This window comes from Budorcas taxicolor, chromosome 2, assembly GCF_023091745.1.
Source record: "Budorcas taxicolor isolate Tak-1 chromosome 2, Takin1.1, whole genome shotgun sequence".
NCBI classification, from domain to species: Eukaryota; Metazoa; Chordata; class Mammalia; order Artiodactyla; family Bovidae; genus Budorcas; species Budorcas taxicolor.
Window position 1 is genome coordinate 48,756,963 of NC_068911.1, and position 12,472 is coordinate 48,769,434.

The 12,472-nt window shown below is 40.1% G+C and overlaps 1 protein-coding gene across 3 annotated transcripts in view; it reads left to right on the forward strand.

The window, feature by feature from the left end:
* SAP130 (Sin3A associated protein 130) overlaps window positions 1–12,472 on the forward strand; it is a 74,960-nt gene that overhangs the window by 19,861 nt on the left and 42,627 nt on the right. For all 3 annotated transcript variants that reach the window (XM_052660195.1, XM_052660194.1, XM_052660196.1), the window contains exons 8-12: window positions 1,992–2,139; window positions 2,303–2,393; window positions 2,586–2,690; window positions 6,302–6,443; window positions 8,594–8,715. In XM_052660195.1, coding sequence (XP_052516155.1) covers window positions 1,992–2,139; window positions 2,303–2,393; window positions 2,586–2,690; window positions 6,302–6,443; window positions 8,594–8,715 — 608 coding nt within the window. The remainder of the gene's footprint in view (window positions 1–1,991; window positions 2,140–2,302; window positions 2,394–2,585; window positions 2,691–6,301; window positions 6,444–8,593; window positions 8,716–12,472) is intronic.

Consider the following 12,472-nt stretch of genomic DNA (forward strand, 5'->3'; position numbering starts at 1 on the left):
CATGGTTCCAAAAGCATAAAAAGGTGTGCAGTAAGGAGTGTCACTCCTCTCTCCCCCATCTGCTAAGTTCCTGTGATCCTTTCCCTTTGCCTTTGAAAAGTAACATGTTAATAGCTTTTGGGGTATCCTTCTAGTGTTTCATAACTGCAGTCGAACTCAAATGCAGTTCTTAACTTTTATCCTTTTACCCCCAAAATTGTATAATTCGTGGATTCCTAAGCTGCTCTCTTACTGCAGCTGGCTGCGTGTGAGTCTCACAATTCATATATTCCTCTTTGGGTTGGTTTATATATATATATGGCAACATATATTGAAAGTTTTCCATTTCAGTATGTGGAATTTCATTGTTCTTTTAGGAGCAATATGATGATTAATTGTATAAAAGAATTTGAGGTTTGTTTCCTGTCCTGTACTATCATAAATAATATTACAATGAATAACTTTATACTTAGGTCATTATGCATGTGTGCAAGAAATCTGTAGGATAAATTCCCAAAAGTGATCACAAGGTGAGTGTGATTGTAATTTCGATACCTGTGTCTTAATTGCCTTCCTTAGGGTTTGTACCAATTTATACTGCCTGCAGAATATTTAAAATTTCCTGTTCCCTTACAGCTTAAACAATGTAAGAGTACACTGTCAGTTTTGGGGATTTTTGCCAATGTGATAGGTGAATGATGCTATATCAGTGTCTTTTAAATTACATTTCTCTTCCTCTGATTAAGACTTAGAGTCTTTGCGCTTTGTTAAGGGGCCATTTTTGTTTTCTTTTTAGCAAACTGCGTATTCATATCCTTGGCCTCTTTTTTTATCGGACTGTTATTTTTCTCGTGGATTTCTAGGAGCTGTTAGTATATAAGACTACACTTTCATCTATGAGTCTTTATGATGCTTTGCTTGTAGTTGTTTTAGGAAGTTTGCTTATTTGTTTGGAGTTAAGTTTATTGATCTTTTATAGCTTTTGGATTTTGAGACCAGAAATGTCAAATTTTTGTTAGATTGTTAGAAAGCTCTCCCCAGCTCCAAGGCTATAAAAAAAAATTCTATCTTTTTTTCATGTGTTGTTTTCTTTTTTTCCATTAAACCTTTCATTATTTTCGTATTTATCCTGGTGTACTGTGTGAAGGTAGGGATTCAGTCTTATTTTTTTCAAATGACTACATAGTCTTCCCAGCATCATTTATTAAATAGCCCATTCTCCCTCTCTCTGATTGGAATTCAGCTTCAATTATCTTACCATTTTTGCAGTTTCAGTAGCTTGCTGCCAGTTAATTTGACATGCTGTCTGTGTTGATATCCTTTTCAATTATTAGCCTTTCATAACTAACTTTATCATGTGGTAAGGGGTGATATAAAACTGGAGGAAGAAAGAAGTGCTTCAGGGAACAAGGTTAAACCTCTGTTAATCAGGGTTTTCTGTAATCTTCCTCATAACAGTTCGAACCTTATCTTCACTTTGTTCACAGAGTGAAGTGTGTTTATTATAATAATACTTGCTCAAGATTGTCAGAGAGTGTTGATTATTAATGTTGAAGATACTCAGATGATTAAGGATTAATTTATTTGGTTCATGGGCTTCCCAGGTGGCAGTAGTGGTAAAGAACCCACCTGCCAGTGCAGGAGACATAAAAGACATGCGTTTGGTCCCTGGGTGGGGAAGATCCCCTGGAGGGAGGGCATGGCAACTGACTGCAGTATTCTAGCCTGGAGAATCCCATGGACGGAGGAGCCTGGTGGGCTACAGTCTATAGCGTTGCAAAAAGTCAGACATGACTGAGGCGACTTAGATTGCACACATCTTGATACCTTTCCAGATGAAAGGTTATGGCAGTTTAAAGAGAGAAAATCGATGGGCAGCTAGGCTTGTTGGTTCACCTGTGGACTTCATAGACATGTGAAAAAGTAACATTCTGACTAGGATCTTGCACGAGACTGTCTGCTCTGTGTCTGGAGAAAAGTCATAGATGGGCATGTCTTTTCTGTCTCCCCAGTCGGCCAACTCTGTCTCTCCAGCATCCGCCGTCTGCAGCCATCAGTATTCAGCGCCCTGCCCAGTCACGGGATGTGACAACTAGGATCACACTGCCGTCTCACCCTGCGCTGGGGACACCGAAGCAGCAGCTGCATACCGTGGCGCAGGTAAAGCCAGAGGGGAGGAGCCGCCTGCATGCTCCGTGGGCCAGGCCAGAGCTGTGCAAGTCTGGCGCAAAGGCTGGCGCATTGCGGGCAATGGCTGCTTGTAAAGGCCTTGAGTGGGAGGAGTTCTTGCTTGTAATTGTGTCGTGGGCTGTTCCGCACACAGAAAACGATCTTCAGCACTGGCACCCCAGTGGCTGCAGCCACAGTAGCTCCTATTTTGGCAACCAACACCATTCCTTCTGCAACCACGGCTGGTAAGTCAGCAGCCCTGCCCTTTCTGCCAGGTAAGGAGGAGGGTTCCATTTTTACTTCTCAGTTTCAGGCAGAGAATGAGAATTAGGCTAGAAAAATTCTCTTAACTTTTCCCAAAATCTTGGGATTTTGAGAGTGTGTAATGTATGCAGAGAGGCCATTGTTGAAGAATTTCCCTTTCTCTCTTGTTCCAGGATCAGTGTCGCACACACAAGCTCCCACAAGTACAATTGTTACCATGACAATGCCCTCACATTCGTCCCATGCTACTGCCGTGACCACCTCAAACATACCAGTTGGTAAGTGTCATGCAACGTGCAGACAGAAGCTTACAAGGAATTTTTCAGCCCATCTGACCAGGTCTTCATATAGATGGCTAGTGTTGACTTTTTTTTTTTTAATTGTTAATTTTCAAAGCAACACTGACTTTAAACTTTGAATATTATTTGACATACAGATTTGGCATTTTGATGGTAGAGCAAGAAAAGGTAACAGTCTTTGAGAGCTCAAAATAAACTATTTTAGCTCCACTTTGGACTTACTTATCAAACTTTGCCTCTTCTGTGTGTACCTTTTAAAATAAACTTCACTGATAAAAGTTTGAGAGGAACAACAGGAAAAGCAAGAGAGAAGCAAAAATCAGGAATGGAAGGAAATTGTACACGGATAGGTTGTTCAGGAAAAATCTCTGAGTGATGCAACAGTGGGAAGAATCCTAAACCTCAAGTCACTTCCCTGAGGTTCTTGTCTTGAGTGACACCCAGAGTACTTCATGACCATCCTAAAATTCCTTCCAGGCTTCGTTTATTCCCCCTTTAAATACGTGTATATTTTCATTATTAAAAAATCTTTGAGGGATTTCCCTGGTGGTCTCGTGGTTAGGACTCAGCGCTTTCACTGTCAGGGCTTGGGTTGGATCCCTGGTCAGGAAATTAAGATCCTGTAAGCCATTCAGTGTAGCCAGGAAAAAAATCTGTGAAGGTTTTGGCAGCCAGACTTGAGTGATGGAGAGAAGAGATTGGCAAGCTTTTTCCATAGGGCCGGATCATAAATGCTTCAGGTTCTGCAGGCCTCATGGGTATGTGCAGCCACCTAGCTATGGACAATATATAAACAAATGAGTGTGGCTGTGTTTCAGTAAGACTTTTACTGGGCATGGAAATTTGAATATCATATCATTTTCACATGTCACAAAATATTCTTCTGTTTCATTTCCCCCAACCATTTAAAAATGTAGACCCATTGTTTGCTCATGGGCCAAAACAGGCATCAGCAAGGTTTGGCCTGCGAGTTGCCAACACTCATCCTCAGAGCTGATAGCTCACTTCAGAGCTTCCAAAGCAGAAACTGTGGTGTGCGAGGCAGAACACACCCCTCTTTAACCTGCAAGGCACAGGTTTCAGGTTGGTAGTGTTGACTGTGCCCTGGTTCTGTAACAGTGAGTGTGCCGTCTTATTTTCCTTCACTCTTAAAGATACGAGACAGCTGCTGGATTTATAACATGCTGTACTTTTCAAAGTAGAGACCTGGTGACCAGACACACAAGTGGGACTCCCTTGCCTGCTGTGTCCCAGCTCTGAGGTGGGCCCTCCCTCCCCACGTCCTTCCTTTGTGCATGTGACAGGCTAGAGCTTCCACAGCCCTCTTAGCAAGCTTTGAGGGCACATTTCCAGAATATCAGTAGGACCCAGGAAACTCTTGCTGCCAGCCCCTAAACTGGTGCCCAGCCCCACAGAACGCTCTTAGTGAAAGATTACTGTGGTCTTTCTCGCGCTCCTGCTCACTGTGGCTTGGCATTAGAGAGCCCAAACTTCTTTCCCACCCCTCTGAATTTAACATCACTTCTGTGAAGTTTGGGGGTGGTGCATCTAGCATTAAAGTGCTTATGTTGAAGAAGATCGCTGACTGCTCCATGTTGTCATTTCAGATTGTTTTCTGGCTATACCTAACAGTGTCATCAGTCATCCTCAGCACTGTATAAAGTCAGAGCCAAGCCCATTCTTCTCATTTTTATAGTCGAGAGTCTCACTAGGGAATGTGTAGCTATGAAGAAAATCAGACCAGTAAAGAGGAGCTGTGTACCTTAGAGGGGCTCTCTGGTTGTGTCTTGAACCCTCTCTGTGAAGAATTATTTGGAGATCAGTTTTTATTAATATCACTGTATCTTCCTAAGAGTAATACTGTGGAACTAAACTCACCAAAAGTACTAGGAGACAAATAGTGTTCATTCATTTGGCTGAACCTACGAACTTCCTGCCTCTCCTGAGTATTTGTGGTTATATTTCTAACTCTAGTCTGTGGTTATATTCTCTAGCTCATTTGTCTTCGATGTTTTACCATTTACCAAATTCTAGATATGAAAATCATTTGACAGACGTGTCCAAACAGATTTAAACATCTGCCACTTACCATGATTCTGTCTAAGTTCCATCAGGATTTTTGCTCTAGTTTTGTTTTCCTCTTGTGTGATAATCCAAATATTTGTTACATCATAATAGGATTCCTGTATAGAAGTGCCTCGATTGAGAAGGGATACCTGATCAGAACCCTCGGAGTATTGATTTTCAAGTTAGGGGCATAAGAGGTGTATTAAAGCCACCTAGTGGCTTTTTGTGTCACTTGCTTTCTCCAGGTGAGATTAAGTATTGTACGCCATTGTTACTAACAGGAGAGTATTGGGTCAGGGGAAAGAAGTCTGATTAACCGTAAGCATAGGGTTCCTTCCTGCCATAAACACCTGTTTCCACCTGAATGACATCCTTATCTTTCTCTACACGTGACAGTGGTCTCAGAATTAGGTGATCATGGTGTTCAGAAAACAGGAATTATCTTCGAAAATAGCCCCAATTTATGATTTCTGCTTTGTGATTTTCCTGAAGAGTTTTTCTTTTTGTTTTTTTTAATAATTGAAGACATGATTTTTAATTAGGAAAAAGTAAAAATATTATTCATGTATGTGTTTGTAGTAACCAACCTCTGCTTAGCTACTCTGCCAAATGACAGCTGCTTCCCTATTGGAAGCATTATTTTGTCTCCTCCCTTTTATGAGCATACTGACAAAACAAGGCTTAGTTGCTTTTTACTCAGCACAGACTCTACTTACTACAGATGAAAAGTGTACCATGCCAACTTCTGTCTGCATTAGACATCAGGGGCCATCCTCAGTGGTGAACTTGGCATCCCACCCATCTTCCTGCAGAGATGTCCCCAGCTGCCTTCCTCGGAAGATAGCTGGGCATGGGGGCGGTGGCAGGGTGCTGGTGTTCAGTGTGCTGTTCTTTGGGTGATGTGCTGACCCCATCCCATCTCTCAGGCACACAGGTGTTTGTGTGCCTGTCGTTGCTGTGGGTTGGGTCTTTATACAGGTGGAATTACATTTGAAAACTATTTTTATTTTTGCCATAAAATATGCAAAATCACAGGACACTCAAGAGACTTTAAAAATAAAGTGGTCATCCAAAGAAGACTTCCTCATAGATGAGAAAACTGAGCTTGAAATGATCTCATTACTAATTAGCTACATTATTACTAATTAGTTATGGGCCCTGGAGAAGAATCAAAAGTATTTGCCATTTCTGTATTCACTTTTTTTTTTAAGTCTTCTCCTTTTAAAAAAAAGTCTCCAGGAAGCCAGGTCAGGGGGAAAGGGCCTGCTTGCTGATGTTTTTGATAAAGTATTAATATTGAATCCTGCTTTGACATGTAACAGTTGTGAATGCATCAGTGTATTATCAGGTTGAAATAATTCAGTTAAACCCATAGGTACTCATCTTTTCATTTTTTATTTTGATTAAAAATCTAGGCTTCTTATTACTATGTGCATTCTTAAGATTCTTCCTGGCTGAGAATGTTTTGGCATGCCAGTAGAAGCATTTGAGCGGTAATGTAATTGGATAATACTTTTTTGTAGCTAAGGTGGTGCCTCAGCAAATCACACACACGTCTCCTCGGATCCAGCCTGACTACCCTGCAGAGAGGAGTAGCCTGATTCCCATTTCAGGACATCGAGCCTCTCCAAATCCTGTGGCCATGGAAACCCGCAATGATAATAGGTAGGAGGGAATGTGCCCCATCATGTCACCAATTATTTCGATTTTCCAGTAAAATTATCCCATAAATATGGCATATATTTCCTTATTTTCAATTTTACCGCTGAAAATCCAATAATTTCTTTAATTTCTTTAATTTTATGAATGAAGCTGTGCTGTATTTACTTATTCTCCTTTTGATGAATGTTCTAGTATCATTTTTTTTGCCTTGTGTTTTTCTCGGTTTAATTTATTTTGAGCCATTTTGAATGTAAGGGTGACAGCATCACGACCCTTTTATACCTAAGTATAATTTCCCATTTTCCTCCAGGGAACAAAACTGTGCTTATTTAACCGCAGTATGGGCATCTGAAATGATCCTTTAGCATTCCATTCTCTTTCAACATTGACATTTTAGAAGAGTATGGATTGGCCAGTTGTTTTTGCAGAGTATTCTTCAGTTTGCGCTTGTTGGGCTGCTCCTCACAGTCAGACTTAGCCTGTGCGTTTTGGGGCTGAACACCGTTAGGGGATAAGCTCTTCTCGTAGCCATGTATCACAGGGCTCATGCTCTGTTGTCCTCCCATTATTGGTTGTGTCAGCATTGCTTCATGAAGTTGATGTTTGTCAGATTTTTCTCCTGTAAAGCTATGTTTTTCTTCTTTGTAAATAACTAATTTGTGTGGGAATACCTGAGACTATAGATATCCTACTCCCCAGTAAGCTTTTACTCAGCAGTCTTTGCTTCCATTGATTATTGGCTGGATGTGGTGATGCTTGCAATATGATGGTTGCAAGATAGTGATTTTTTTTTATCATTTCCTTTATGTTTATCGACTGACATCCTCATGTAAAGAAATTTTATCAATGCTCATTTATTTCTTTTGTTGTGTATTTTATTTTTTAAAATCCACATGGGCTCGTGGACTTGGTTTTGTTTATTCATAATTATATTCCATTACTGTCACCTGTTTTAATGCTCAGATTGTCTCCAGGTTGGCCTTTGGGAGCCCCTTCAGGCTAGTTCCTGTGGGTTTTACTATGTCCTGGTCATTCTAGCCCTTCCTTACTTCTCACCACAACAAAATACTTGAAGCTCCTCTTGAACTTGATCTCTCTGAGCCCTGGTTCCTTTTCATCATTTAGAACCAAAATCTAGGCATTAGATCTGTTTATCTTGACTGGACTGTCATTTCTTCTAGGTGCTTTAGCAGGAGACGTAGGAAGTAGATAGCATTTTTAACACTAATACATCCAGGTGCCTCTGGTCCAACCCCACTGCCTCCAACGTTCTGTATTTGTGGTTCATGTCTCCTGCCTCCCAGTGAGAACCCGGCAGCATATATGAAGTGATTTCATGATTGGATCCTTTTTAAATACTCGTGTTTGATTACTGTGGTGTATAGAAATGCTTATTTTTTTATAATGAAATTTTTGTATTTTTAATTAAAGGATAATTGCTTTACAATATTGTGTTGGTTTCTACCAAACATCAACATGTATCAGCCATAGGCATACGTATGTCCCCTCCCTCTTGAAACCTCCCTCCCACCTCCCTCTCCATCCCACCCCTAGAAACGCTTCTCAGCTTGGGGATTTTTTGTTTGTTTTTATCAAGGTATGGTTGATTTACGGTGATGTGTTAGTTTCTGGTATATAGCAAAGTGATTCAGTTAGATGTGTATGTATACATTTTTTTCCGTATTATTTTCCATTATGGTTTATTATAGAATACTGGGTATGTTTCCCTACACTGCATAGTAGGACCATGTTGTTTATTTTGTATATAGTAGTTGGTATCTGGTAATCCCAAACTCCCAGTTTACATCTGCTCACCCCCTCGCCCCTTTTGTAACCACAGGTTTGTTTTCTACCTCTGTGAGCCTGTTTCCATTTTGCTCTTTTGGGTCATATTTCAGATCCCAAATATCGATGATACATGACATTGGTCTTCTCTGCCTTGCTTCACTTAATATTGATAATCTCTAGGTCCATCAGTGTTAAAATACTACTTTCTCTAGGTCTGTGTCCTTTGATATAATTGTTTGGGACACAATTTGAGAAATGTTGGTAAGGCAGTTAAAAGTATGAAGAGTTTGTAGGTGATAGGACCATTTGAAGGGAAAGAAGGAAATAGACCATTTTGGTTCATATTATCTGTGTTCCATCTGTAGACCATCTGTTCCTGTTCAGTTCCAGTACTTTCTCCCAACGTACCCACCTTCTGCATACCCACTGGCTGCTCACACCTACACCCCAATCACCAGCTCTGTGTCCACCATCCGACAGTATCCAGGTATGAACCCCACTGTTAGGGTGACTTTTAACATTTTAGTTTTTGCAAGCAGTGAGATAGAAATTGATCGGTGGGTATTACTAGTATGAATTTAAAGATTCTAGCTTCAATTTTCAGAGTCGGATAAGGCGGAGATTAAAGCTTTAAGGTTGTGAATCACCATTTCTATGACTGTAAAAGGTTGTTACTTATTAGTGATTTTAGCATGATATTATCCCACCCTGAGGATAATTATGAAGTTTTATTATTCCTTAAGATGGTAGTGCAGTTAAAAATGAATAAGGCTGTACTCTTATGGGGTGTCTGTTTCATGGGTTATTTGTTGTGTTTTTAATATTAGCCCAGTTATGCTCAACATTAACCATCCAGTCTTAATAGTGTTCTTTTTGCCAATCCAAAGTAAACAATACTTAAACTGCAAGGTTTATGTAATCTTTTGCTGTGAGACCCTGAGCTCACTGTAGGCCTGAGAAAGCCAGTTATCAGATTGTAGCCGTTGTCCTTCTCACGTGCCTCTGGGGCTGCAGCCAGGGCCGCCTGTGGCCATTGGGCATTTGAAGTGGACCTAGCACAAATGAAGAACTGAATTTTTTGTTTTAAATTAAAATGAGAGAAATTTCAAATAGGTTTGGAACAACTTAGCAGTATGAAACTACTTCTTGCAAAATTGTTGATTTTATGGAATCAAAATAGAAATCAAGTATTTCTGATAAAAATTTAGTCTCTGAATTGAAATGTGATTTGAGAGTAAAATATACCCTGAATTTTGAAGACATATATGGAAAAGAGAATTTATAACGTGTTATTAATAATTCTTATTAAGATTATTATTTTAAAATTATCATTTTTGGGGTATATTGAGTTAAAAGAGATGTATCATAAAAATTAATTTGGCCTATATTTTATTATATTAATGTGGCTACTGGAAAATCTAAAATAGCGTGTATTATATTTTTGTTGGACAGCACTAACCTAAAGCTATCAAACACTGGGATGTTTACACAGCTTTGGAAACAGGTTCCTCCACCTCTACATTTTTTGTGTGTGTGCTTTGATTTTTTTTTTTTTTCCTGAGTGTGAGGGAGGAGATATTTGTTTTTAAAAACTTTCTTTTTAAAAGGAATTCATAACTGTTCTTTATTAGCAATCTTATAAAGTAAAACCTTGTTTAATTGATTGTCGCCACAAGTGGGATGCTAAAAGTATTGTAGAAGCATGTCTGTGTGTGAGTATGTGTTATACTGATTGCTGAAAACTCTGAGTCTCTTTATCAGTAATAGCACTTGCCTTCAGGTTCCCTCCTCCATCCACTAGCTCAGCCCATTGTTACTTCCCTAACAGTGCGGTGGTTTCGCCTTTCTGGAGAAGGCATCAATCATTCATGACCACTGGGTATTTCTCTGAACGCTAACCAACTGAAAAGAGCATGCAGACTCTCTTGAGCTAAAGGTGACTGTGCAGATACTATCACTTACGTATGAACTTTGTAAAAATCCTGCATAAGAACACTGTGAAGTACTGGGGCTCCTGCCAGTCATCTGTGTCTGCAGCATTCTTCCTTCACCTCTGCAGTAGCCCTGATGGACACTAACACAGAAGAATAAAGAGCACAATCAGTACTGTATTTCTTCCCATATCAAACCATCATTGTTGGTGCAGATGAGAGGTAGTGTAGTATTTGTCAAACATATAAGTCTGCACATGGATGGACACAAATGAATAAGTCATTTAGAAACCAGCTAACAGTATCCTGTTTTCAAGTATCATGAATTTATTAGCTTATTTTAAAACAGATATTTTTAAGTCAAGAACAGAACAGGAAAATTGGTATATAATAGGCTCTGATCTTGCCAAATATGGATCACTTTACTATATAGTTTTTGGTAATTAGAACAATTGTTCGTGTTCTTGGTTGCTTTTACAGATGAGGTCTTTTTGGTCTATCATAAGTTAGGTGCAGAGATGAATATATAAGTCTAGATATATCACTATATATAACCATAGGGCTTCCCCAGTGGCTCGGGGGTAAAGAATTTGCCTCCAGTGCTGGAGATTCAGGTTCAATCCCTGGGCTAGGAAGATCCCCTGGAGGAGGGTATGGCAACCCACTCCAGTATTTTTACCTGGAGAATCCCATGGATTGAGGAGCTTGGAGGGCTACAGTGCATAGGGTTGCAAAGATTAGGACATGACTGAAGTGATGGCACTTATATGTAACTGTATATATATGTGTGTGACTATAGGTGTGTAACGGAGAAGGCAATGGCAACCCACTCCGGTACTCTTGCCTGGAAAATCGCATGGAAGGAGGAGCCTGGTAGCCTGCAGTCCATGGGGTCGGGAAGAGTCAAACACGACTGAGCGACTTCACTTTCACTTTTCACTTTCATGCATTGGAGAAGGCAGTGGCAACCCACTCCAGTGTTCTTGCCTGGAGAATCCCAGGGACGGGGGAGCCTGGTGGGCTGCCGTTTATGGGGTCGCACAGAGTCAGACACGGCTAAAGCGACTTAGCAGCAGCAGCAGCAGCAGCATAGGTATATAATCTATATATTTTGCAAGGAATTGCTCCCTCTCATATTGTTCCTGAAAATTCACTTGTTGCAGAGGTGTTTTCCGTTTCATTCATTCGTTTATTCATTCATTTATTAATTCCACAAATATTTATTGAAATTCTATGTAAGATCCTATGCTAGCTCTGCTTTAAAATTGACTTATAAACAGATGTTGCTTTCAACAAGCTGAGAGTCTAGTAAGGAGATGAGATGTGAAAAGATACTATAATATGCTCAAGCTCACAAGAGAGACTTGAGCAAAGCCACGCTGTTTCTGAGTTAAGAGGTTATTTCTACTTGAGAAGGTCGGGTTGGAGGTCAGGAATGATTTCCTAAAAGAAATGACATTTGGGAAGCATCTTTCAGAGTGGATAGGGCAGAGCCATGGTAGGACTGGAGAAAAGCACATTTCTGTCTGTGAATAAAATATTAACTAAAATATGTGCTTGAAAAAACAGAGTGGTTTTGTTTTGGTGGAAGCATAGTGTGAGTAAGAATGCAAAGTGTGGAATAAGATTAGATCTTGCTCAGTACTAAAGAATCTTAATACCCATGCAGGAGACACAGGATCAATCCCTGAGTTGGGAAGATCCACTGGAGGAGGAAAAATGGCAGCCCGTATTCCATGGGAGAAACCCATGGATAGAGGAGCCTGGCAGGCTATAGCCCACAGGGTCACAGAGAGTCAAACACGACTGAGCACGCACGCACACACAGTATGGGCGAGAATATAAAGTGTGAAATAAGATTGGGTCTTAAAAAGGCTTGTAGTAGTAACTAGACTGCAGGTTCTACAGCAGGCAAATGACCAAAAACTGTTGTGTAACAGAAATACCATGGGTATACTTCTCAGGAAGAAACTAGAATGCTCTGGAAATTGTGTATGTGTGTATTCTACAAAGGAAGAATTGTACTAGAGCAGGGACTTTTAAGTTTACGTGTTCTATCACTTCATTATTCTTAATGCATAATAATTTACCTTTTTATTTGTCATTTATAAAACATTTTTATTATATTATTAAAATTGAAGTATTTGTTGTTCAGTCACTAAATCGTGTCTGACACTTTGCCACCCCATGGACTGCCATGCCATGCTTCCCTGTCCTTCACTATTGCCCAGAATTTGCTCAAACTCATGTCCATTGAGCCATCCAGCCATCTCATCCTCAATCGTCCCCTTCTCTGCCTTGCCTCAATCTTTC